Source organism: Cetorhinus maximus, chromosome 1, assembly GCF_964194155.1.
Source record: "Cetorhinus maximus chromosome 1, sCetMax3.hap1.1, whole genome shotgun sequence".
In the NCBI taxonomy this organism is placed as follows: Eukaryota; Metazoa; Chordata; class Chondrichthyes; order Lamniformes; family Cetorhinidae; genus Cetorhinus; species Cetorhinus maximus.
Window position 1 is genome coordinate 240,535,872 of NC_135879.1, and position 27,507 is coordinate 240,563,378.

General features: G+C 50.7%; 1 protein-coding gene across 1 annotated transcript in view; it reads right to left on the reverse strand.

Annotated features, from left to right (window-relative positions):
- The window catches only part of LOC144688336 (protein O-GlcNAcase-like), a 56,264-nt gene extending 30,220 nt beyond the window's left edge, over nucleotides 1-26,044 (reverse strand). Inside the window, exons 1-5 of the mRNA XM_078554771.1 lie at nucleotides 25,997-26,044; nucleotides 11,615-11,712; nucleotides 9,226-9,356; nucleotides 5,565-5,736; nucleotides 1,161-1,259 (exon numbers count right to left, since the gene is read on the reverse strand). Of these exons, the coding sequence (XP_078410897.1) occupies nucleotides 1,161-1,259; nucleotides 5,565-5,736; nucleotides 9,226-9,356; nucleotides 11,615-11,712; nucleotides 25,997-26,025 (529 nt within the window). The 5' untranslated portion in view covers nucleotides 26,026-26,044. The remainder of the gene's footprint in view (nucleotides 1-1,160; nucleotides 1,260-5,564; nucleotides 5,737-9,225; nucleotides 9,357-11,614; nucleotides 11,713-25,996) is intronic.
- Between the last annotated feature and the right edge of the window lie 1,463 nt (nucleotides 26,045-27,507).

The following is a 27,507-nucleotide window of genomic DNA, read 5'->3' on the forward strand; positions in this document are numbered from 1 at the left end:
CTCGGCCCAACCATCTTCAGCTGCTTCATCAATGACTTTCCTTCCATCATAAGGTCAGAAGTGGTGATGTTCGTTGATGATTGCACAATGTTCCGCACCATTCGTGACTCCTCAGATACTGAAGCAGTCCATGTCCAAGTTCAGCAAGACCTGGACAATATCCAGGCTTGGGCTGCCAAGTGGCAAGTAACATTCACGTCACACAAGTGTCAGGCAATGACCATCTCCAACAAGAGAGAATCCAACCATTGCCCCTTGATGTTCAATGGCATTTTCATTACTGAATCCCCCACTATCAACATCCTGGGGGTTACCATTGACCAGAAACTGAACTGGACTAGCCATATAAATACTGTGGCTACAAGAGCAGGTCAGAGGCTAGGAATCGTGCGACGTGTAACTCACCTCCTGACTCCCCAAAGCCTGTCCATCATCTACAAGGCACAAGTCAGGAGTGTGATGGAATACTCTCCACTTACCTGGATGAGTGCAGCTCCCACAACACTCAAGAAGTTTGACACCGTCCAGGACAAAGCAGCCCACTTAATTGGCACCACAATCCTGGAACCTCCTCCCATACAGCACTGTGGTTGTACCTATAACCACATGGACTGCAGCGGTTCACCACCTTCTCAAGGGCAATTAGGGGTGGGCAATAAATGCTGGCCCAGCCAGCGACACCCATATTCCATGAACGAATAAAAAAAAACTTACCAGCCAGTCAACACCCTTTTCTCCTGAAATATAAAGTGTTTGAAATTTTGCATTCTTGTATTTGTCCAGATGAATGTAAGATGGAATGCTTTGGCAACATATCCGCCTTTCCAGCAATACTCAAGTCCTGTTTGACCATGCGATTTCTTAAGTACTTCACTGGCTTGAAATGCACTCAGATATCCTGAGTTTGTGAAAGAGGCTATATAAATGCAGGTTCTTTCTTTCTTTCAGGGAAGGGAAATTTCCATCCTTACCCAATCTGCCTACCACATGACTACATAGTTGATTCTGAAAGCCCTCAGATCAGCTAAGTCGGGGTAATAAATGCAGCCTTGCCAATACTGCCCGAGTGTCAAAAGAATTAGAAAAAATCTGTCCTGCAACAAAATAATTAAGCCATCAGACTGTCGTGGTGTACCGAAAGTGAGGTGTCTGCCTCATACCTGTCCAGATGACACCAATCCCAGGGTGAAGGTCGTCTCCTATGACCTTCAGGTAGCAGGACTTGCTGAGACTGGGGTAGCACAAGGAACTGCAGTATTCTGAAACACAACCAGAGACACAGGGAAGGCTGAAGACTTTTTTTTCTGTTAACTGCATTTTTGAGCCACAAACCAAAGGAACAAGACCGGATGCTGCCGGGTGGCCGTTTCTACTGATGGATTTAAAACCACTAAAAATATCAGAGAAGTGCAAAGCCTAAAATTCCGGTGTTGGGATGGAATTCTAGTCAAAAACTGAAGGGAGAAACCAAGGTTCGCCAATTCGTACGTTGGTGTGTGTGCTTGTCTGTGTTCATGTCTGTGTGTGTTCGTGTGTGAGTGTGTGTGTTTGTGTCTCTATGTGTGTGTGTGTGTGTGTGTGTGTGTGTGTTCGTGTCTGTGTATGTGTGTGTTTGTGTCTCTATGTGTGTGTGTCAGTGTGTGCCTGTGTGTTCGTGTCTGTGTGTGTGTGTTTGTGTCTCTGTGTGTGTCAGTGTGTGCCTGTGTGTTCGTGTGTGTGTGTGTGTTTGTGTCTCTATGTGTGTGTGTGTCAGTGTGTGCCTGTGTGTTCGTGTGAGTGTGTGTTTGTGTCTCTATGTGTGTGTGTGTCAGTGTGTGCCTGTGTGTTCGTGTCTGTGTATGTGTGTGTTTGTGTCTCTATGTGTGTGTGTGTCAGTGTGTGCCTGTGTGTTCGTGTCTGTGTGTGTTTGTGTCTCTATGTGTGTGTGTGTCAGTGTGTGCCTGTGTGTTCGTGTCTGTGTGTGTGTGTTTGTGTCTCTATGTGTGTGTGTGTCAGTGTGTGCCTGTGTGTTCATGTCTGAGTGTGTGTTTGTGTGTCTGTGGCAATTTCTCCATCCTTCCCACCTCAAGGTGCAAGTCGGTGGGAGTCCGGGGCTACCTCTGGTGCTTCACCCATCTGTCCCTTGAGAACCCTCTGGACACTGGCATTGGTCCCAAGACCAAAAAGTAGCAAAAAAACACTGAAATGTCCTTGCAGACACCAGTGACATGAGAGATTAGGTGCAGCAGAGGAGCAAAGGTAATATAAGTAAATCAATAAAAATTACTGGACAGTTACAAAAGGCAATAACTATAATCCCACTTTTAATGTAGTTAGGGAACTATCCCAATGAGTTTCACAGCGTGTTACCAGGTGAAATCTAATCCCATGTCACATGGAGAGATGGTAAGTTTGGTCAAGGAGGTCAATTCTTATGAGTACCTTAATGGAAGAGAGAGAGAGAGAAAGAGAGAGAGAGAGCGAGAGAGCGAGAGAGCGAGAGAGCGAGAGAGCGAGAGAGAGCGAGAGAGAGCGAGAGAGCGAGAACGAGAGAGCGAGAACGAGAGAGCGAGAACGAGAGAGCGAGAACGAGAGAGCGAGAACGAGAGAGCGAGAACGAGAGAGCGAGAACAAGAGAGTGAGAACGAGAGAGGGTGAGAGGGTGAGAGAGTGAGAGAGTGGAAGGGTGAGAGAGTGAGAGAGTGAATGCCAGAATTGGAGAAGTACAGAGATCTCAGAGGGTTGTAGAGCTGGAGGAGGTTACAGAGATAGGGAGGGATGTAGGGGGCTGGAGGAGGTTACAGAGATAGGGAGGGATGTAGGGGGCTGGAGGAGGTTACAGAGATAGGGAGGGATGTAGGGGGCTGGAGGAGGTTACAGAGATAGGGAGGGATGTAAGGGGCTGGAGGAGGTTACAGATAGGGATGGACAAAGCCGATCAGGGGGTAATTCGGTGTTTTTACCAGGTTTAGCCACAGGTATTTTTTCTCCTTTGTTTTTTTGTGTCTCCCCTTGTAGACTGAATGCCTTGGAAGGGTGCTGTGAGGGGTGGAGACGGAGGGCGATGAGGTGTTTGGTTGCACAACTGTCAGGCTTGACAAACTCCACTGCGCCTTTCCCATGACTCTAACACCCTTTGTGTAATGGGGAGCCCAAACTGCAGGCCACACTCCAAACGATACCCGACCAATGTCTTGTGCAAATTCAACATCGTTTTTGTTCTGTCCTCATACTTTAGTTCTTATAATGTTATTGCAATGATCCACACGGGTGCAACCGTGTGTACATGTTTGCACACAAGCACAAGTCACACTACAACCACAGGAGGAGGCCCGGTGATGGCGCTTTGCTAGACTATGCGTTGAGCTACAATGAGGCACAGTGTTGCTCCCTTTATATTTACCAAGAAGTCTCAGTAAAATGCTCAGAGCAGATCCCCTCCAAGACTGAATGAAGCAGGAAAGTTCAATTTTGAAGGAGGAAAGAGCTGTACAGTTCTGAGGCCAGGTTCACGCCCCCGCCCCTCCCTGCTACCTCTATACCATCCTCCAGCCCTCTGAGATATCCGAATTCCTCCAAACCTGGTCTCTTGCACATCCCTGATTTTAATGGTTCCACCACTGCCCTAAACTCTGGAATTCCCACCCTAAACCTCTCCACCACGCTCTCTGACCAAGCTTTTGGTCATCTGTCCTAGGCCTAGATATTCGCAAGGGTCATGGAGACTCCCGTGTTCTATCAAAATGGTGCCGGGACCCTGGATCTAGAAGTCCCACCCCCATTTCCAACAGATCCTAATTCCACCAGTAGGGAAAGGAGGGAGGGGTGTGACTTGCATGCGGGGAAATCCAAACCCAGCAGGGCCACGGGAACTCAGTGCCGAGTTCAAACAGACTCCATTTCTCTGAAGCAAGGGCTGTATCCCGCAGCACGTGACATCTGTAATAAGTAAAAGGCCCGTAAAAGGTGGATAAGCTCTGTGGAACAGTCACGCTATCAAGTTACTTAAATCCCCTTCCCTTTAAATTTAAAAAAGAAAGCCTGTCTGTACCTCTGAGTTGAAAAAAAATGAGTGTTTACAGTTTCAATAGCTGTTTGTTAGCATAACCCTAAGGGCCGCCATTATAGAATTATTATTGCTTGACTGCTTCCACAACCTGTCATTATCACTGTGGTGGTGGGGGGTGGGGGATGCTGATTGATAACTCCAAGATTTATTAAGGGATTAGCTGTCTTTGATGTGGGGTTTTGAATACAAATGTTTGGTTTTATACGGGATTAAGTACTGAAGGGATTTAAATGCGTTGAATGAACTTTTATTAATAACAGTGCTTTTCCTCACATATTGAAGTCTGTAATAGATACTTAGAACTTAATTTTATTTCATCTCAGCATGGCTCCTGAGGTCTGCCCATGGTGGATGCTGGGTGAGATGGCACGAAGGGTGTAAGGGCAAAGGGCGGTGGGTGGGTTTGTTTTGGTATGAGTTAGCACTAAGTTGGCATAGGGACTAAAAAAGGGCCATGGGGATGAGTGGAGGGGCATAGGTTGGCATGGAGGATATGAGGGGCCAACGAAGGTGAGTGGGGGTGGGGGTTGGCATGCATTGGCATAGATGGGGCATGAGGAATTAGTGGGGGTGTGGGTTGGCATGAGTTGGCATAGATGGGGCATGAGGAATTAGTGGGGGTGTGGGGTGAGGGCTAGGGGGCCTAATATTCAACCACACAACTGAGGAACACCTTTTAACTAGCCTGCCTCGGCACTCGGCAGCCCCTGTAGCTGCCACTGAACGGTTTCTGGGAAATTTTCGACTGTGGACTTGCCTCAGGGGTGAAAATCCAGGCCCTAATGTCTGCCTGTGTAGCTCAGTGCCAAATTCCATGAAGTCCGTGAAGTGTTTTGGAATGTTTTAATTTTGTTGAAAGGTGCTATACAAATGCAAGTTGTTGTTATTGTTGAGTCAAGAGAGGACAAGACAGAGGTGGAAGAGACAGAAAGAGCCAGTAAAGTCCAGGGCAAGGAGCACAGAAACAAGCCGTTCAACCCAACCGGTCTACACTGGTTTGACGTTTCGAGTCCTCATGACCCTTCAACAGAACCCTGTTCTGCTGAAGGGTCATGAGGACTCGAAACGTCAACTCTTTTCTTCTCCGCCGATGCTGCCAGACCTGCTGAGTTTTTCCAGGTAATTCTGTTTTTGTTTTGGATTTCCAGCATCCGCAGTTTTTTGTTTTTATCTTTGGTCCAGAGTCCACACTCCTTCCACCCTTTAATCTCAACCCCATCATGAAAACCTCCTCATCCTCACCCCATTGTGCCTTTATCTAGCTTTCCCTTAAGGCTATACCATTCGCCTCAACCACTTTGTGTAGTCTCGTCGCTCTCCGGGTAAAGAAGTTTCTCCTCAATCGCCGATTAGATTAATGAATCCCTAACTTATATCCAAGAAATGCGTGCATTTCGGAAGCAGCCATGTTTCTTTGCAGGTGGATCTGCAACACCAGCCAGGCGGGAGTCCCAAAAGGACCTTCGGCCTGGATCCACGCTCCCGTTTCGCACTCACGCGCATTGTGCTAACCTACCAGTAGGGCAGAACAGGAAGACAGGAGGCTCCCCCAAGTACCGGTAAATCTCATTGGCCACCGACGTCTGAGCGTGAGCGAACGAGCTGAAGGCTTCTTTGTCGGTGGGGCACATGGCGTGGTTGATGTCATCAAACAGGATGGCGAAGGCCATGCACCCGAACCCTTTGACCTGCAGGAGGGCAGAGGGCACCAGAGAGGTCAGCGGGAGCAAGCGGCGAGAAATCCACAATTACACCAAGAACGCCGATAGCAATAGTCTCAAGTGGCAGCAGTGACCCCGGCAATGCAACAACAACTTACATTTCGAGTGCACCATTAACATAGCCAAACGTCCCAAGGCACTTCATAGGAGCAAAGTAAACATGCTTTGGCATGGAGCCACATAAGGTGATATTAGGTCAGGTGACCAAAAGATTGGCTACAAGAACATAACAAAAAGCTGGATTAGGCCATTTGTCTCCTAGAGCCTGTTCCACATTTCGACAAGATCATGGCTGATCTACCTCAACACCATCCTCTCACACTAGCCTCATACCCCTTCATTGCCTCAGTGCCCAAAAATCCTACTGACCTCTGCTTTGAACATACTCAAGGACTGAGCCTCCACAACCCTCGGGAGGGTGGGGTAGAGATTTCCAAAGATTCGCAACCCTTTGAGTGAAGAAATTTCTCCTCGTCTCAGTCCTAAATGATCAGCCCCTTATTCTGAAACCGTGACTCCATGTTCTAGATTCCACAGTCTGGGGGAATATTTTCTCAGTATTTACCCTTTAGAATTTTATATGTTTCAATGAGATCACCTCTCATTCTTCTAAACTCCAGGGAATATAGGCCTAGACTACTCCATCTCTTCTCACAGGACAATCCCCTCATCCCAGCAACCAATCTGGGCAACATTAACATTAAATTTTAAGGAGTGTCTTAAAGGAGGAAAGGCAAGGTTGGGAGGGAGGGACAGAGAGAAAGCGAGACAGGCACAGACATAAGAGGAATTTAGGGAGGGAATTTCAGAGTTTGGAGCCCTGGCAGCTAAAGCCATGTTTACCAAAGATGGAGTGATAAAAACCGGGGATGCTCAAGAGGCCAGAATTAGTTAACAGCCCAGAGCTCACAAACACTGCAGTCATGACCAAAATTGTGACACAAAGCCACCGGTGTCCTGTCCCTGAGCCAAACCTTCATCAGCTCCTTCACCAATAACCTTCCTTCCAACATAAGATCAGAAGTGGGGATGTTGACTGATGATTGAACAATATCCAGCACCACTCGAGACCCCTCAGATACTGAAGCAGTCCATGTCCATATGCAGCAAGACCTGGACAATATCTGGGTTTGGGCTGACAAGTGGCAAGTAACATCCATGCCACACAAGTGCCAGGCAATGACCATCACCAACAAGAAAGGATCTAACCATTGCCCCTCGACATTCAATGGCATTACCATCACTGAATTGCCCACCATCAACATCCTGGGGGGTTACCATTGACCAGAAACTGAACTGGACTAGCTATATGAATACTGTGGATACAAGAGCAGGTCAGAGGCTAGGAATCCTGCAACGAGTGACTCACCAGCTGACACCCCAAAGCCTGTCCACCATCTACAAGGCACAAGTCAGGAGTGTGATGGAATACTCTCTGCTTGCCTGGATGAGTGCAGCTCTAACATCACTCAAGAAGCTTGCCCCCATTCAGGACAAAGCAGTCTGCTTATTAGCACCACATTCAGAAACATTCACTCCCTCCACTACCGATGAACAGTCACATCAGTGTGTACCATCTACAAAATGCACTTCAGAAACACATCAAGGCTCCTTAGGCAGCACCTTCCAAACCCACAATCACTGCCATCTAGAAGGACAAGGGCAGCAGATAGATGGGAACGCCACCACCTGCAAGTTCCCCTCCAAGCCACTCACCATCCTGACTTGGAAATATATCGCCGTTCCTTCACTGTCGCTGGGTCAAAATCCTGGAACTCCCTCCCTAACAGCACTGTGGATGTACCTACACCACATGGACTGCAGCAGTTCAAGAAGGCAGCTCACCCACCACCTTCTCAAGGGCAATTAGGGATGGGCAATAAATGCTGGTCTAGCCAGTGACACACACATCCCGTAAAAATTAATTTTAAAAACTGCCCCAATTTTCTAGCTCTTTCAGCCTGTGACTTTGATGGGCTAATCACATTCCTTCCTGAGGTGTGGAACCCAGAACTGAATGCGGTGACTCCAGCTGAGGTCTGACCAAGGTTCTGAATCACTCCCGCTCGTATACCAAACTCCTCAAGAGGGTAAACCTCAGCACATGCAAAATTCTGCTGCTGGTATCCTCATATGCAGAAGTCCCAATCACACAATGCCTATCTGCTCGCTGAATTACATTGGCTCTCAGTCCTCCAATGCCTCCAATTAAAATTCCCTTCTTCACCTTTAAATCCCTTTATGGCCTTGCCTCCTCCCTGGCTCTGTAACCTCCTCCAGCACCATGACCCTCCATTCCTCTAACTCTGGCCTCTCCCACATCCCTCCACTCTCCCTTTGCTCCACTATAACATGACCAGTGCCTTCAGCCACTCGGCCCCACGCTCTCCCTAGGCCCGTCCATCTCTCCATCTCCCTCTCTTCCTTTAAGAGTCTCCTTCAAAATCATCTCTTTGACCTTCCTCGTGCCTCAAATTTGGCTCATCTGTTTAGGCTCCTGTGACCCACCATGAATGTTTTTCTGCATCAAAGGTGCTGTACAAATGCAAGTTGTTGTTACAGGGCAGCTACATTTCTGTTGCTATGACTAGTGATACTGTGATTACTGTTCTACCACTGTTGAAGAAAAACTTTATATCTAGCATCTTACACAACCTCAATAAGTCCAAAGCGCTTTGCGAAGTCACCGCTGGAAACACTGCAGCTGATCTGCGCACAGCAAGCTCCCACAAACATCAATGAGATAAATGATTGTTAACTGATGTTGGTTGAGGGATAATTATTGACCAGCAGAACTCCCCTGCGCTTCCCTGAATAGCGCCACAGGCTCTCTTACAACTATCTGAAAGGGCAGATGATGCCCCAGTTTAACGTCTGCCCAAAAAGACAGCACCTTCGACAGTGCAGCACTCCCTCAGTCCTGCACTGGATCATCAGCCTCGATTATGCGTCCAAGCCAAGGAGTGGGATTTGAACCCATGACCTCCTGACACAAAAGGCAAGTGAGCCATGGCTATCAGCATTTCATTTAGAACCCTTTTATTCAGAAGAGGGGACAAATATGGGGAGGCGGTGGCGTAGTGGTAATGTCACTTGACTAGTACTCCAGAAACCCGGGGGAATTCTTTGAGGACCTGGGTTTGAAAATCTGGAATTAAAAGTCTAACGACGACAATGAAATCGTTGTTGTCGTTAAAAGCCCACCAGGTTCACGAAGTTCTGGCCGACGTGCGACTTCAGACCTAAGCCACTCAGTTCTCCAGAGCAATAAATCCTGGCCCAGCTCCAGATTCCTCCTTGAGACAGTGAATGAGCAGCGAGTTAATAACAATTGTGACTGGTTCCCAGGAGTGATAAGGCAGGACCCAACACCCACTCTGTCCTTTCATTAATACAACGGTCATTTACACAGTCTCACTGGTCCAGGTATTCTATACAGATCAATATTCACACTACCTGCCTCAATTTCTGCTTCAATAAGGCCAGGTCACACGAGCTGGAGAAGGTGATGTCCTGTCCTGGGGAGATTGCGTACACAAACTCAATTCCACACTCCTGGGCCCCCAACACCAAGGCCTTGAGCTGGGCTGTTGATAGAAAAGAGAAAAGAAAATATAAAGTGGGGCAGACATCAAGATTCTTAAACTTTTTCGCTGCTAGTTGGAACTCTCATCAATGGGTACAAACCTGTGGTGGAAGGTTACTGGCTGGGGAAGAGCACACCAATTATTAAATCATATCTGCAAACATTAACTAGGCCATGAAAGTCCTTTGGGCGCAAGGGCCAACCAGAAGTCTGTTACCGGGCAGTTTCCATTTTCTTAACCCCACCATCGGTGCCAGTGTCGGCTCCAACCTGTGGAATTCCCTCCTTAAATCTCTGTCTCTCCTTCTCCCGCCCCCTTCTCAAAATCACTCTGAAAGACCTACCTCTCTGACCAAGTATTCAGTCACCCCGTCCTTTGTCTCGCTATTAACATTTGTCTCAAAACCTTCCTGAGAAATGCCTTGGGTAATTTTACTATTTTGAAGGCGCTATATATAGATGCAAGTTGTCATTAATAATGAATTCCAAAGCTTCAATCTCCTGCCACTAAAACTATTTCTCCTGTTCTCTTACATTTAACCGTACATCAACGCCCCCTCATTCTAGCCTCCTCAAGCACTACACAAGTCCATTCCTTCATCAATAGCTCTTTCAAATCACACCGTAACCTCGCCTGTTTTAACAAGCGCTGATACGTTTTCCGACCCCCAAGTCTTTCCGTTTCCCACCCCCCCCCCTCTAGAAACCCCTGGCCTTACTTTGTTCTTTGCACTCCCTCCTCCCAGAAAGCAGCTGAGGCTGTGGTCCAGCCTTTCTCTTATTCCCTCAAAATCCTTCTCACCCTGCAATGCGGCATTGCTGCATGAGGGAGGCAGTGCCATAATGGTATTGTCACTGACTTGTATTCCAGAGACCCGGGTTTGAATCCCACCACGGCAGATGGTGAAATTTGAATTCAGTAAAAATCTGGAATTAATGCTGATTGTTGTAAAAACCCATCTGGTCCCATAATGCCCTTTAGGGGAGGAAATCTGCTGTCCTTACCTGGTCTGGCCTACATTCCATTAGCCTTTGTGAGTAGCTTTTGCTCCATGACTTCACCTCTCCCTAACCTCCTCCAGCCCTACAACCTGCCAAGGTTTCCACGTTCCTCCAGTACTTGCCTCTTGCACTTCCCTGATTTCAGGTACCTGGGTCCTACACTCTCGAATTCTCTCACTAAACATCTCTCTCCTCCTTTAAGATGCTGCTTAAAGACTACCCCTGCCCTATTATCTCCTTCATCGGTCTGGTGTCAAATTCTATCTGATTATGTTCCCTTGAAGTGCCTTGCTTTCTTTAAGTACTTTGCAAGGGGAATCGAGTATAAAAGTAGGAAAGTGTTACTGCAGCTATGCCTTAGTGAGGATGCATCTGGATTACTGTGTAGAGTTTTGGTCTCCTTACTTAAGGAAGGATAAAACCACAATTGAAGCAGTTCAGAGAAAGTTGACTCAACAGATTCCTGGGATGAAGGGGTTAGTTTATGAGGAAAGGTTGGAGAGGCTGAGCCTGTACCCATTAGAGTTTAGAAGAATGAGAGGCGATCTTATTGAAACAAATAAGATGCTAAGGGGACTTAACAGGATGGATGCTCAGAGGATGTTTCCTCTTGTTGGGGAGATTAGAACTAAGGGACCCAGTTTAAAAATGAGGGATCTTCCATTTAAGACAGAGATGAAGAGAAATTTTCTCTCACAGAGGGTCGTTGTCTGTGGAATTCTCTTCTCCAGAGAGAAGTGGAGGCCGGATCATTGAATGCATTATCGGGAGAGTTTTGACTGACAAAGGAGTCAAAGGTCACTGGGGTCAGACATGAAAGTGGAGTTGAAGCCACAATCAGATCAACCATGATCTTACTGAATCGTGGAGCAGGCTTGAGGGGCCAAATTCTTGTCTTAAAGGTGCTAGATAAATGCAAGTCGTTTTCCGTGATTCGGATGTTTTCTGTATCTTTTTCTTTGAAGCATCCTTTACACACACGAGGGTTAGATAACAGAAATGCAACAAACTCCCTGATACAATCTTTGAACGATGAAAGCCCACAAGGCACAATAAAGAGAGGAGGGCTGTCATTCACAGATTATAGATAAACACGAGATAACCTGCTCAGTGAGAAAACAGCCCAATTCTAGGGTTCCAAAAGAAAAGACAGACTGCCAGTCAACTCCTCAACTCAGCAACAAGGGCTCACAGTCCCACAGTCTCCCCACCAATTCTACCTCCTCCTCCTCCCCCCTCCCCAAGCCCAGTCCTTACCTGACTCTTCCACCGAGTATGTCTCTCTCCATAACAGCCTGTGCTTCAGGTCATCCTTGGGGCCGTACATGTAAACGTTTAACCCCCACCCCTGCATCCTGAGATGAGACAAAAAAACAAGCTTGTTAATAACTGGAAGGTTGGTCAGACACCACCGGTCAGCTACAGCCGCAGAGGGTGTGTCAGCGTTTGCAGTCAGGGCTGTCTCTCTGAGTCGGTGGGTGTGAGTCCCACTCTGGAAATTTAAGCGCACGCTCTTTGCTCGTACAGTGACTAGTGTGGAGCGTTGCAACTCTGTGCACGCAGGAGTTGGACTCTTAAGAAAGAGCATGAGGACGATAGCAGCGTTTGAAAGGCTGTGTTTCCTGCCACTGCATTCACCACACATACAGTCACAGAGCATGTGGCATCACTGCCAGCGACACCACAGGGAGCTGCCGACATCAAACAATAGCGTCGTCTGTAAAGGTCACCAATGTAAAGATATTTTAACAAGGGAAGCTCAATAAAATGTTTTTTTTTTCACTGTGGTTAAGGATTGCAGCTTTGGCTGAATACTGATCCCCAAAACACCACTTAAAAATCCTGGGATTGTGATTCCGATTGGCTCACCACCCTGCTCACTGAGTCACTCACCACCCTCCTCCCTCTCACTCTCACCCCCCTCCTGAGCCCTCACTACCTCCCTCTCACTCACTACCCTGCTCGCTCTGTCACTCACCATCCCTCTCCCGAACCCTCACTACCTCCCTCTCACTCATAGCCCCCCTCCCGATCCCTCACTACCTCCCTCTCACTCACCACCCCCCTCCAGAGCCCTCACTACCTCCCTCTCACTCACCACCCCCCTCCCGATCCCTCACTACCTCCCTCTCACTCACCACCCCCTCCCGATCCCTCACTACCTCCCTCTCACTCACCACCCCCCTCCCGAGCCCTCACTACCTCCCTCTCACTCACCACCCCCCTCCCGAGCCCTCACTACCTCCCTCTCACTCGCCGCCCTCTTCCCGACTCTTCACTGCCTCCCTCACTCACCATCCCCCTCCCGAGCCCTCTCAACCTCCCTCTCACTCACCAACCCTCTCTCGAGCCCTCACTACCTCCCTCTCACTCACCACCTCCCTCCCGAGCCCTCACTACCTCCCTCTCACTCACCACCCCCCTCCCGAGCCCTCACTACCTCCCTCTCACTCCCAGCCCCACTTCCAACCCCTCACTGCCTCCCTCTCACTCCCAGCCCCACTCCCAACCCCTCACTGCCTCCCTCTCACTCCCAGCCCCTCACTCCCAGCCCCACTCGTGACCCCTCACGCGCAGCCCCACTCCTGACCCCTCACTGCCTCCCCCTCACTCACAGCTCCTCTCCCAAGCCTTCACTACCTCCCTCTCACTCCCAGCCCCTCTCCCGAGCCCTCACTACCTCCCTCTCAATCCCAGCCCCACTCCCAACCCCTTACTGCCTCCCTCTCACTCACAGCCCCTCTCCCGAGCCCTCACTACCTCCCTCTCACTCCCAGCCCCTCTCCCGAGCCCTCACTACCTCCCTCTCACTCCCAGCCCCACTCCCGAGCCCTCACTACCTCCCTCTAGATCCCTACAGTCAGTGAGCAGGATGTTGAGTGAAGAGGCCAAGAATTGGGAGTGCGGAATCGAGAAAAGCAGCGACTGGGGGAGCGAACGTTGGGGGGGGGGGAGAGGAGAAAGCAATGAGTGGGGTGGGGAAGGAAGCGGCGGAGTGTGCGGAGAGAAAAGGATGCAATGAGGGGTCAGGGCCTCACAGCGACATGGCTGCTAGACTTTCCCTCTCCCTACAAGAGGAAAAATATGCTTGACCTCATCCTCACCAACCTGCCTGGCGCAGATGCATCTGTCCATGACAGTATCGGTAGGAGTGACAACCGCACAGTCGCTGTAGAGACAAAGTCCCATCCTCACATTGAGAATACCCTCCATCGTGTTGTGTGGCACTACCACCGTGCTAAATGGGATAGATTTCAAACAGATCTAGCAACTCAAGACTGGGCATCCATGAGGTGCTGTGGGCCATCAACAGCAGCAGAATTGTACTCGAACACAATCTGTAACCTCATGGCCCGGATATCCCCCACTCAACCATTACCATCAAGTCAGGGGATCAACCCTGGTTCAATGAAGAGTGCAGGAGGGCATGCCAGGAGCAGCGCCAGGCATATCTAAAACTTAGATGTCAACCTGGTGAAGCTACAACACAGGATTATTTGCGTGCCAAACAGCATAAGCAGCAAGTGATGGACAGAGCTAAGCAATCCCACAACCAACGGATCAGATCTAAGCTCTGCAGTCTTGCCACATCCAGTCGTGAATGGTGGTGGACAATTAAACAACTCACTGGAGGAGGGGGCTCCACAAATTCCCCATCCTCAATGATGGAGGAGCCCAGCACATCAGTGCAAAAGATAAGGCTGAAGCATTTGCTACAATCTTCAGCCAGAAGTGCCAAGTGGATGATCCATCTCGGCCTCCTTCGGAGGTCCCAGTCTTCAGTCAATTCAATTCACTCCACGTGATATCAAGAAACGGCTGAAGGCACTGGACACTGCAAAGGCTACAGGCCCTGGCAACATTCCGGCAATAGTGCTGAAGACTTGTGCTCCAGAACTTGCCGCGCCCTTGCCCAAGATGTTCCAGTATAGCTACAGCTCTGGCATCTACCCGGCTACATGGAAAATTGCCCAGATATGTCCTGTACACAAAAGCAGGACAAATCCAACCAGGCCAATTACCACCCCATCAGTCTACTCTCCATCAACAGTAAAGCAATGGAAGGGGTTATCAACAGTGCTATCAAGCAGCACTTGCTTAGCAATAACCTGCTCAATGATGCCCAGTTTGGGTTCTGTCGGGGCCACTCAGCTCCTGACCTCATTACAGCCTTGGTTCAAACATGGACAAAAGGTCTGAACTACAGAGCTGAGGTGAGAGTGACTGCCCTTGACATTAAGGCAGCGTTTGACTGAGTGCGGCATCAAGGAGCCCTAGCAAAACTGGAGTCAATGGGAATCAGGGGGAAAACTCTCCACTGGTTGGAGCCATGCCTAGCACAAAGGAAGATGGTTGTGGTTGTTGGACGTCAAGCATCTCAGCTCCAGGACATCACTGCAGGAGTTCCTCAGGGTAGTGTCCTCGGCCCATCTATCTTCAGCTGCTTCATCAATGACTTTCCTTCCATCATAAGGTCAGAAGTGGGCATGTTGGCTGATGATTGCACAATGTTCAGCACCATTTGCAACTCCGCAGATACTAGAGCAGTCCATGTCCCAATGCAGCAAGACCTGGACAATATCCAGGTTTGGGCTGACAAGTGGCAAATAACATTCATGCTACACAAGTGCCAGGCAATGACCATCTCCAACAAGAGAGAACTAATGGCATTATCATTGCAGAATCCCCTACAATCAACATCCTGGGGGTTACCATTAAGCAGAAACTGAACCTGACAAGCCATATACATACTGTGGCTACAAGAGCAGGTCAGAGGCAAGGAATCCTGCGGTGAGTAACTCACCTCCTGACTCCCCAAAGCCTGTCCACCATCTACAAGGTACATGTAAGGAGTGTAATGGAATACTCCCCACTTGCCTGGATGAGTGCAGCTCCCACAACACTCAAGAAGCTCAACACCATCCAGGGCATTGGAACCCCCATGATTTGCACCATATCACCCCCTCCACCACTGATGCACAGTAGCAGCAGTGTGTACCATCTACAAGATGCACTGCATGAATTCACCAAGGTTCCTTCGACAGCACCTTCCAAATCCACAACCACTACCATCTAGAAGGACAAGGGGAGCAGATAGATGGGAACACCACCACCTGGAAGTTCCCCTCCAAGCCAACCACCATCCTGACTTGGAAATATATCGCCATTCCGTCACTGTCACTGGGTCAAAATCCTGGAACTCCCCTCCTAACAGCACTGTGGGCGTACCTACACCACATGGACTGCAGCGATTCAAGAAGGCAGCTCACCACCACCTTCTCAAGGACAGTTAGGGATGGACGATAAATTCTGGTCCAGCCAGCGAAGCCCACATCCCATGAATGAACAAAGAAAAAAGCAGCAAGTGGGGTAGGGAGCAAAGAGGCAAGTGGGGCGGGGAAGAAAGCGGTGAGTGGGGCGGGGAGTGGGGCGGGGAAGAAAGCGGGGAGTGGGGCGGGGAAGAAAGCGGGGAGTGGGGTGGGGAGTGGGGCGGGGAAGAAAGTGGGGAGTGGGGTGGGGAGTGGGGTGGGGAAGAAAGCGGCGAGTGGGGTGGGGAAGAAAGCGGCGAGTGGGGTGGGGAAGAAAGCGGCGAGTGGGGTGGGGAAGAAAGCGGCGAGTGGGGTGGGGAAGAAAGCGGCGAGTGGGGTGGGGAAGAAAGCGGCGAGTGGGGTGGGGAAGAAAGCGGCGAGTGGGGTGGGGAAGAAAGCGGCGAGTGGGGTGGGGAAGAAAGCGGCGAGTGGGGTGGGGAAGAAAGCGGCGAGTGGGGTGGGGAAGAAAGCGGCGAGTGGGGTGGGGAAGAAAGCGGCGAGTGGGGTGGGGAAGAAAGCGGCGAGTGGGGTGGGGAAGAAAGCGGCGAGTGGGGTGGGGAAGAAAGCGGCGAGTGGGGTGGGGAAGAAAGCGGCGAGTGGGGTGGGGAAGAAAGCGGCGAGTGGGGTGGGGAAGAAAGCGGCGAGTGGGGTGGGGAAGAAAGCGGCGAGTGGGGTGGGGAAGAAAGCGGCGAGTGGGGTGGGGAAGAAAGCGGCGAGTGGGGTGGGGAAGAAAGCGGCGAGTGGGGTGGGGAAGAAAGCGGCGAGTGGGGTGGGGAGGAAAGCGGCGAGTGGGGTGGGGAGGAAAGCGGGGAGTGGGGTGGGGAAGAAAGCGGGGAGTGGGGTGGGGAAGAAGGCGGGGACTGGGGTGGGGAAGAAAGCGGGGAGTGGGGCGGGGAAGAAAGCGGGGAGTGGGGCGGGGAAGAAAGCGGGGAGTGGGGCGGGGAAGAAAGCGGGGAGTGGGGCGGGGAAGAAAGTGGGGAGTGGGGCAGGGAGTGGGGTGGGGAAGAAAGCGGGGAGTGGGGTGGGGAAGAAAGCGGGGAGTGGGGCGGGGAGTGGGGCGGGGAGTGGGGTGGGGAAGAAAGCGGGGAGTGGGGCGGGGAAGAAAGCGGGGAGTGGGGCAGGGAAGAAAGCGGGGAGTGGGGCAGGGAAGAAAGTGGGGAGTGGGGCAGGGAAGAAAGCGGGGAGTGGGGCAGGGAAGAAAGCGGGGAGTGGGGCAGGGAGTGGGGTGGGGAAGAAAGCGGGGAGTGGGGTGGGGAAGAAAGCGGGGAGTGGGGTGGGGAAGAAAGCGGGGAGTGGGGCGGGGAGTGGGGCGGGGAGTGGGGTGGGGAAGAAGGCACGGAGTGGGGTGGGGAAGAAGGCGGGGAGTGGGGCGGGGAGTGGGGTGGGGAAGAAAGCGGGGAGTGGGGCGGGGAGTGGGGTGGGGAAGAAGGCACGGAGTGGGGTGGGGAAGAAAGCGGGGAGCGGGGCGGGGAGTGGGGTGGGGAAGAAAGCGGGGAGTGGGGCGGGGAGTGGGGCGGGGAGTGGGGTGGGGAAGAAGGCGGGGAGTGGGGTGGGGAAGAAAGCGGGGAGTGGGGCGGGGAGTGGGGCGGGGAAGAAAGCGGGGAGTGGGGTGGGGAAGAAAGCGGGGAGTGGGGCGGGGAAGAAAGCCGGGAGTGGGGCGGGGAAGAAAGCCGGGAGTGGGGCGGGGAAGAAAGCCGGGAGTGGGGCGGGGAAGAAAGCCGGGAGTGGGGCGGGGAAGAAAGCCGGGAGTGGGGCGGGGAAGAAAGCGGGGAGTGGGGCGGGGAAGAAAGCGGGGAGTGGGGCGGGGAAGAAAGCGGGGAGTGGGGCGGGGAGTGGGGCGGGGAAGAAAGTGGGGAGTGGGACGGGGAAGAAAGTGGGGAGTGGGACGGGGAAGAAAGTGGGGAGTGGGACGGGGAAGAAAGTGGGGAGTGGGACGGGGAAGGAAGTGGGGAGTGGGGCGGGGAAGGAAGTGGGGAGTGGGGCGGGGAAGGAAGTGGGGAGTGGGGCGGGGAAGGAAGTGGGGAGTGGGGCGGGGAAGGAAGTGGGGAGTGGGGCGGGGAAGGAAGTGGGGAGTGGGGCGGGGAAGGAAGTGGGGAGTGGGGCGGGGAAGGAAGTGGGGAGTGGGGCGGGGAAGGAAGTGGGGAGTGGGGCGGGGAAGGAAGTGGGGAGTGGGGCGGGGAAGGAAGTGGGGAGTGGGGCGGGGAAGGAAGTGGGGAGTGGGGCGGGGAAGGAAGTGGGGAGTGGGGCGGGGAAGGAAGTGGGGAGTGGGGCGGGGAAGAAAGTGGGGAGTGGGGCGGGGAAGAAAGTGGGGAGTGGGGCGGGGAAGAAAGTGGGGAGTGGGGCGGGGAAGAAAGTGGGGAGTGGGGCGGGGAAGAAAGTGGGGAGTGGGGCGGGGAAGAAAGTGGGGAGTGGGGCGGGGAAGAAAGTGGGGAGTGGGGCGGGGAAGAAAGTGGGGAGTGGGGCGGGGAAGAAAGTGGGGAGTGGGGCGGGGAAGAAAGTGGGGAGTGGGGCGGGGAAGAAAGTGGGGAGTGGGGCGGGGAAGAAAGTGGGGAGTGGGGCGGGGAGTGGGGCGGGGAAGAAAGCGGGGAGTGGGGCGGGGAAGAAAGCGGGGAGTGGGGCGGGGAAGAAAGCGGGGAGTGGGGCGGGGAAGAAAGCGGGGAGTGGGGCGGGGAAGAAAGTGGGGAGTGGGGCGGGGAAGAAAGTGGGGAGTGGGGCGGGGAAGAAAGTGGGGAGTGGGGCGGGGAAGAAAGTGGGGAGTGGGGCGGGGAAGAAAGTGGGGAGTGGGGCGGGGAAGAAAGTGGGGAGTGGGGCGGGGAGTGGGGCGGGGAAGAAAGTGGGGAGTGGGGCGGGGAAGAAAGCGGGGAGTGGGGCGGGGAAGAAAGCGGGGAGTGGGGCGGGGAAGAAAGTGGGGAGTGGGGCGGGGAGTGGGGTGGGGAAGAAAGCGGGGAGTGGGGCGGGGAGTGGGGCGGGGAGTGGGGCGGGGAGTCGGGCAGGGAGTTGGGCGGGGAGTGGGGTTTGGGGAGTGGGGTCAGGGAGTGGGGTCGGGGAGGAAAGCGGGGAGTGGGGTGGGGAAGAAAGCAGGAAGTGGGGTGGGGAAGAAAGCGGGGAGTGGGATGGGGAAGAAAGCGGGGAGTGGGGCGGGGAGTGGGGCGGGGAGTGGGGCGGGGAGTGGGGCGGGGAGTGGGGCGGGGAGTGGGGCGGGGAAGAAAGCGGGGAGTGGGGCAGGGAGCAAAGTGAGTAAGTGGGTGGCGAGCATCCAACGGGCACACGGTAATGACATAAGTGGCATCACGCATACACCTTGGGGCGGAGTGGGTGCCGACTTCTTGTTCCAGGCGCACAATAATGATGTCAATGGCTCCGACTTCCTGTTCCAGCGCAGCGCAGGGTGATACAGTGTGTTTGAAATGTGGGTACGGTGGAGGATGCTCAGAATGGATGGACTCGTAGACAAATGAGTAGGCTGGACCAACAGCAGAATGTCAGGAATCAAAATGGTTGCTAAATACTGTTGGAGAGAGAAAAACGGCCAAGTATGGATGTGGAATCAAAGAGTTGACAGCGTCGTCCTGGCAACGATTTAAAGAGAAATTGAGGGTAAAGACAGAAAAGGAAGAAGGAAAATCCGATGGGTGGATAACATTGAGACGTGGGCTGAGGGAGGATTGGAGAAACCCCGAGAAGATGCAAGTTGATGCCTACGGTCCCCGAAGGTTGTGGAGGCAGCGCACAATTGAATGAACTGCGCTGACACTCCCAGTGGAGTGCTGAACTGTCAGAGCACCACGATCTTCACCACAGGTAGGGTTAGGATTCACCCCAGCCGGAACAGGGATCGAACCCTGTGCTGTTCACGGCAAGCTGATCCACACTGCCCAGCCAATTGAGCAAACCGCACTTCCCTGCCAAACTCCAACCAAAGGGTTCCCAGTTGCACATAAGCTTTTACAGGCACATTGTAGCCTGGGGCTATGGATAGTGATAGTCAAAATTCCAATTTTCTTTCTGTCACACCACTTAGCCAACAAGTCCTGGACTTGAACCTAGACCTTCTGGCCACATCGCACCACAAGACCTCCTATTCCCTCTCGGTGCAGAATTCCAATGGACCAGTATTTAGCTCATTCATTCTCATTGAAGAAGATTCCTTTCCAATTAACTCCTCTCATACAGTGTTCCAGCGAACCGAATCCCTTCACCTTCACTCCCATCAGGAAGAACTTTCTGAACGTTGCTTAATCATCCACCTTTAACTTTCAGTCATTGACCAGCATCGGGTTTCACTTGGACACAACACTGCATTTGTCAATCAGAATGGACAAACATTTCTTGAAATTAACATATACTCAGCCTTTTCTCTGCTTTGCTCTTGGTTTAAATCCACGAACACTTAATTCCACATGGATAACAATGTGGATGTGGGAATCCGATCGTTTAGGACTAAGTTGAGGAAAAATTTCTTCATCAGGGGGTTGTGAATCTTTGGAATTCTCTATCCCAGAGGGTTGTGGAAGCTCCACTGTTGAGGCTGGGAGGGACAGATTTTAGTCTCTCAGGGAATTGAGGGAGAGGGCAGGGAAGTGGAGTTTTTTTTCAATTCATTCACGGGGTGTGGGCATCGCTGGCAAGGATAGCATTCGTTTCCCATCGCTAATTGCCCTTGAGAGCGGTGAAGAGTCAACCACATTGCTGTGGGTCTGCAGTCACATGTAGGCCAGACCACATAACAATGGCAGATTTACCTTCCCTAAAAGGACATTAGTGAACCAGATGGGTTTTTACGATAATCAACGCTAGTTTCATGGTGACCGTCACTGAGATTAGTTTTCAATTCCAGATTATTTTAAGGCTGCCTTTGCTGCCACTGCAACTGCAGGGGGCGCACTCACCACACAGGCAGTTGCAGTGCCTGTGGCGCTGTAGGTAGCTGCCTGCATCAACGCACAATGTTTTGGATGTCTGCCCATCGCTGTTCCACTCCCAACCCCCTCACCGTCCTCCTCGCTGCTCCCAACCCTTGAGCCGTCGCTGCCTCACTCGCCGTCAGTGGGGTGGGGAGGCAGCGACAACTGGCACACCATGATATTGCCAGCAGCACCAACGTCCTGTTTCAATGTGGCGGCAGGAGCTTGTGTTACTTCAACGGAGTTTAAATTCCACCAGCCGCTGTGGTGGGATTTGAATCCATGTCCCCAGAACATTAGCGGGCCTTTGATTTACTATTGTACCCCACCCCCCTCAAGAAGAGCCAGGATCTTATTAAATGGTGGAGCAGGCTCAACCGGCCTACCCCTGTTCTTATTTCTCATGCTCCTTCCGCCGGTCTAGGCTATCCTTCCATAGCAACTTACAATTCCACTGCGCATTTTGGGCCTCTTCTATTCTTCTTGATCCAGAATATTTTGGGTCTCACATCTATGATCAGAATCATGGGCAAGTTACAACGTCTCAATTTGCAAAGGGACAGAGTTGGAGAACACAGGCAGATCTCGGAGCGCGGTGTGCCTGAAGAATAAGATCGTAAGAAATTTGAACACGACAATAAGAATCTTAAAATCGAGGCTTTGGAGAGCCAGGGAGCCAAGGTAGGTCAGGATGCACCAGAGTGATGGGTGATGGGAGATTTACTCTGTATCTAACCCTGTGCTGTACCTGCCCTGGGAGTGTTTGATGGGGACAGTGTAGAGGGAGCTTTACTCTGTATCTAACCCCGTGCTATACCTGTCTTGGGAGTGTTTGATAGGGACAATGTAGAGGGGGCTTTACTCTGTATCTAACCCCATGCTGTACCTGTCCTGGGAGTGTTTGGTGGGGACAGTGTAGAGGGAGCTTTACTCTGTATCTAACCCGTGCTGTACCTGTCCTGGGAGTGTTTGATGGGGACGGTGTAGAGGGAGCTTTACTCTGTATCTAACCCGTGCTGTACCTGTCCTGGGAGTGTTTGATGGGGACAGTGTAGAGGGAGCTTTACTCTGTATCTAACCCGTGCTGTACCTGTCCTGGGAGTGTTTGATGGGGACAGTTTAGAGGGAGCTTTACTCTGTATCTAACCCCGTGCTGTCCCTGTCCTGGGAGTGTTTGATGGGGACAGTGTAGAGGGAGCTTTACTCTGTATCTAACCCGTGCTGTCCCTGTCCTGGGAGTGTTTGATGGGACAGTGTAGAGGGAGCTGTACTCTGTATCTAACCCCGTGCTGTACCTGCCCTGGGAGTGTTTGATGAGACAGTGTAGAGGGAGTTTCATTTTTTATGTAACCTGGGCTCTCTACCTGCCCTGGTTAGGCACTGACATGACTTATCTCAACGGACACAATAAGAACAAAAAAAAAGGCTGGTCTATGACAGCTTCAGGATCATTACTGATGATTGAATCATTCTAATTAGAGAACGATACAATTAGGGTTGAGAGATCAGTTCCATTTCAAAACTAGGTCACAACGCTAATCAATCACCCCTCTCTGCCCCAAGGTGTAATTACGAGGAAGGCCAGTTTGCAAATAAATAACATGAGATAGCCTTAAGGCAGCATATTGCCATTCTAGCAGAACTCTTAGAACCAAATTTTCATGGCTGATTTTATATTAGTTCTTTTATTGTAATTGCTCAGTAAAAGGCCAACAACCAGTCCTCACCTCCCCAAGGGTTTTGAATTCCTCATCCACTTTACAGTTCTGTCAGTGGGGTCTGGTAGGGGATGGTCCGGCCTTTTGATTTGCACATTTATCTGATAATTCCACACTGACACAAAACATCTGGTGAAATCAGTCGTTGGTTAGTAGGGATTTTGAGTTTTGCTGAAAAGAGAGGCATGTTATCGAAGATTTGCGTCTTGCACAAATCAAGACAAATGCAAGAATGCCAAATTTCAAAGCATCGCAATAATTTATACTGCAGGAGAAAAGGTGCTGATTGGTTGGCAAGTCGACTCTGATTGGCCGAGGGAGAAAGCAACTGGGAACCATTGGCTCCCCACGCTTCCGGGCAATTCAAAAATGGCGCAGGGCTTGAACATATTCCTTCTGTTTGCAGAGAGCAGGTCCCAGTGTGTGAACGTGTCTCGCTCCTAGAAAATGAGCTACATTACAAGCTCAAGTGATTATCTTAAATAAATTTGTATGCAGAGACCCATTCTCTCATCCATCTTTTGTTGAAGGGTCATGCGGACTCGAAACGTTAACTGTGTTCCTCTCCGCAGATGCTGCCAGACCTGCTGAGTTTTTTCAGGTATGTTTGTTTTTGTTTTGAAATTTGACATTCTTGTGTTTGTCCTGACGCATGCAAGATGAAAAGTTTGGGCAACACATCTCTCCTTTCAACAACCTAATGGAATCCGGAAAATCATTAGGATCGCATCTTAAGACAGGACCAAAAACTGTCTTCTCGGTCCCATTGTTAGTAACTCCCATTGGAATCCCTCGCAGGTGCCCCTCTCCCCAAAAGGCAACAACAGCAATAACTACTTGCATTAATGTAGCATTTTTAACATGGTAAAACATCCTAAATTAATCCACAGAAGCACTTATCAAATACAAGCATGCCCATGTCCAAATGCGGCAAGACCTGGACAATATCCAGGCTTGGGCTGACAAGTGGCAATTACCATTCATGCCACCAAAGTGCCAGGCAATGACCATCTCCAATAAGAGAAAATCTAACCATCGGCCCTTGATAGCATTACCATCGCTGGATCCTTCACGATAACCCGCTGAGATTTCTGCACTCCTCCAATTCTGCACCCCTCCATTGAGTAGAAACTGAACTGGACTAGCCATATAAATACTGTGGATACAAGAGCAGGTCAGAGGATAGGAATCCTGCGATGAGTAACTCACTTCCTGACTCCCCAAAACCTGTCCGCCATCTACAAGGTACAAGTCAGGAGTGTGATGGAATACTCCCCACTTGCCTGGATGAGTGCAGCTCCCACAACACTCAAGAAGCTTGACACCATTCAGGTCGAAGTAGCCCGCTTGATTGGCACCTCATCCACAAACATTCACTCCCTCCACCACCAACGCACAGTAGCAGCAGTGTGTACCATTTACAAGATACACTACAGAAACTCACCAAGCCTCCTTAGACAGCACCTTCCAAACCCACGACCATTACCATATAGAAGGACAAGGGCAGCAGACACATGGGAACACCACCACCTGGAAGTTCCCCTCCAAGCCACACACCATCCTGACTTGGAAATATATCGCAGTTCCTTCACTGTCACTGGGTCAAAATCCTGGAACTCCCTCCCTAACTGCAGTGTGGGTGTACTTACACCACATGGACTGCAGCGGTTCAAGAAGGCAGCTCACCACCACCACCTTCTCAAGGGCAATTAGGGATGGGCAATAAACGTGGCCCAGCCAGCGAAGCCCACATCCCATGAGTGAATTTTTTTTAAAAACTGACACGGGGCCACATTCGAACACGCGACCAAAAGTTCGGTCAAAGGTGTAGATTTAGAGCATCTTAACGGAAGAGAGTGTTAGAGTGAGAGAGAGAGAGAGAGGTGGAGGGGCAGAGAGGTTCAGGGGAGGGAATTCCAAGGCCCAAGGCTCAGGCAGCTGAAGGCACAGCCACCACTGGTCATGCAAAATCGAGGTTGCACTTGAAGTCAGAATTGGAGGAGTGTAGAAGCCTCAGAAGGGTAGGGCTGGAGGAGATTAGAGAGAGAGAGAGAGAGAGAGAGTGATACAAGACCATGTAAACATGTGGAAAAGGGAAGAATTTTAAAATCGAGGCGCTGTTGGATTGGGAGCCAATGTAGATCAGTGAGCACAGGGAGATCTGTTGAAGGGTCATGAGGACTCGAAACGTCAACTCTTTTCTTCTCCACCGATGCTGCCAGGCCTGCTGAGTTTTTCCAGGTAATTCTGTTTTTGTTTTGGTGAAAAGAGACTTTGCTTAAGTTATTAGGAAACAGGGCAGCAGAGTTTTGGATAGGTTGAAGTGAAGTTTATGGAAGGGTCCAAGATGAGAGGCCAACCATTGAGTCTAGAGATAACAAAGCTCCCAGGTGATAATATAACCACAGTACAACCCACTTCAGGAAGGTAGGGAAATTCCTCTCTCACCTCATCAAAGCACTCAGGAAACTAGTCCAGTCATCAAAAATAATCTGCAGTTGCCAAAGTCAAACTGGAGAAACTTTTCCAAATCCAGTTGCCTACCCTAGCTAGCTGCTAACCGTTGAAGAGACAACCTGTAGCCTCCTTCCTCCTCCAAATTTAGGATAAAATGTTTGCCCCCGTGTCCAACAGTTAGTGTAGTACTAGAACTCACCATCAGAACAGGCCAATGGAAACCGAGGCCCCGTCTGCCTGTTCAGGTGACTGTTGAAGATCCCATGGCACCATCTGAAGAACAGTTCTCCCAATTTCCTGGCCAACATTCACCCCTCAAAAATATCGCCCAAAAGATACCCTGCGGAACCTGCCATTCACCAGTCAACTGTGGCTCAGCTCTCTCGCTCCTGAGTCATCAGGTTCTGCATTCAGGTCCCATGCCTGGACTTGAGCACAAAAATCCAGGCTAAGACTCCAGTGCGGTGCTGAGGGGTTGCTGCACTGTTGAAGGTGCCGTCTTTCAGATGAGATATTAAACCCAGGATCCATCTGCCTCCTCAAGGGGATATAAAAGATCACATGGTACTGTTTTGAAGAAGAGCGGAGGAGGCCTCCCCGGTGTCCTGGCCAATGTTGGATAAATCAACTTCACAAAAAACAGATTTATCTGGTCATTGCTGTTTGTGGGAGCTTGCTGTGCGCAAATTGGCTGCCACGTTTCCTACATTACAACAGTGCTTCAAAAGGAACTTAATAGGCTTTGAGTCACACAGTAGTCGGGAAAATCACTATATAAGTGCAAGTCGTTCTTTCACCTCGCATTTTGTGGATCTTGCTGTGCATGAGATGAGACTCATATTTGGCAACACAACAGTACAAAGCAATTCATTGTTTGGGAAGAGCTTTGATAAGATACAACTGAATAAGTGCAACTATTTGTTCCACTGACACCCTCCAGTCAACAAATGAGAAACATATTCCAGGCTCAACTCCTGTGACAAGAGTTCAACTCAAAAGGTTGAGTGGGACAACGGAGCAGTGAGAGCCAGCCAACTGCACCAGCTCCTTTCTAAGCTTCCTTCCTCCCTTGGGCCTTCTGGGTTACACCCAACAGGGTATTGCAAATGGAGAAGGATGTTGAGGTAAAATGGCTTCTGCTAAAGCCTAGCACTAGGGTAAGGGCAAGGGTTTGGTCAGGGATTAACATATGCCCATTCTCCCAAATCCTTGGAGCGCTCAAGTCAACAGTTTACATTTCATCTACATTACCACTTGAACAGCACCATCCTCTGTTCCATTGACCAGGGTCTGCCATAGAAACCTACAAAAGGAATAGACACATACAAGAACCCATCAGTAACTGGCTGTGACTCAGATTTCTCAGTGACAGCAAGGTTGTCTAACAGTTATGGTACTGGACAACCCGAAATTGTGAGCTCAATACCCACCACAGAAACTTGTGAAACTGAATTCAATTGATCTGCATTTAAGGGGGAACCAGATAAATAGACAAGGAAGACAGGACTGGCAGGATCTGCTGATAGGGTTGGATGGAGTGGGATGGGAGGAGACAAGCTGATCAGCCAAAGTAGGGCAGTGTTTCATGTCTATTATCTTACATAGAATTACATAGGATATATGGCACAGAAACAGGCCATTTGGCCCAACCTGTCCATGCCAGTGTTTATGCTCCACTCAAGCCTCCTCCCATCATTCCTCATCTCCATCTATCATCATGTCTTCTCCCTCATACGCTCGTCTAGCTTCCCCTTAAATACATCTAATGCTTTTCACTTCAACCACTCCCTTGTGGTAGCGAGTTCCACATTCTCACCAGTCTTTGGGTAAAGAAATTTCTTCTGAATTCCCTATTGGATTTCTTGGTGACTATCATACATTGATGGATCTGGTTCTGCTCTTCAAGAGGAAACATTCTCTCTGCAACCACAGAATCAAAACCCTTTCTCATTTTAAAGGCCTCTATTAGGTCACCCCTCAAGAGGAAAGACCCAGCCTGTCAATCCTCTCCTGACATGTATTCTGCTACCATCCTTGTAAATTTTCTCTGCACCCTCTCACACAGTGCCTCTACATCCTTATTCTAATACAGCAACCAGAGTTGCATACAGTACTCTATGTGTAGTCTAACCAAACTTCCATAAAGGTTTAGCATAATTGCCCTACTTTTCAATTCAGTCCCTGTAGAAATAATGCCTAGTGCTTGGCTTGCTTTTCTTATTGTTGCAGAGAGGCGGTGGTGTGTTACAGTTCACTCAGGGAGTCCGAGTTGCTGTGGCAACACGCACTTTTACACACGTTGCATTCTGGAGCTATGGAGAGTGATAGAGTGATGGTGGAGACTGTAATTCCTGGCTGACCAGGGATCTCTCCCACTCTGACCACCTGCCATCGGTGTGCGCTGGAAGGATTTAGAGGTTGTTCAGCCGCATTGTGAACACATCTTCCCTGGTCATCAAGTCCTGGGGTGGGACATGTATCCAGAACTTCTGGTTCAGAGGCAGGAACACTACCCATTCCTCCTGCAGAGAGATAGGGCCCAAAATTGCTCAGAATATTCTATAATGTGGTCTGACCAGAGCCTTATAAAGGCCTCAGCTATGCACATCCCTGCTTTTATATTCTAGTCCTCTCAAAATAAATGCACAGACATTGGCAGTTTGCCTTCCTAACTAGACAATAGTAATGATCTGCTGATATGGGTTTCTAATCCACCACGGCCCCAAAAGCTAGTCCCAATACTGGTGACCAGGAAGCTATCA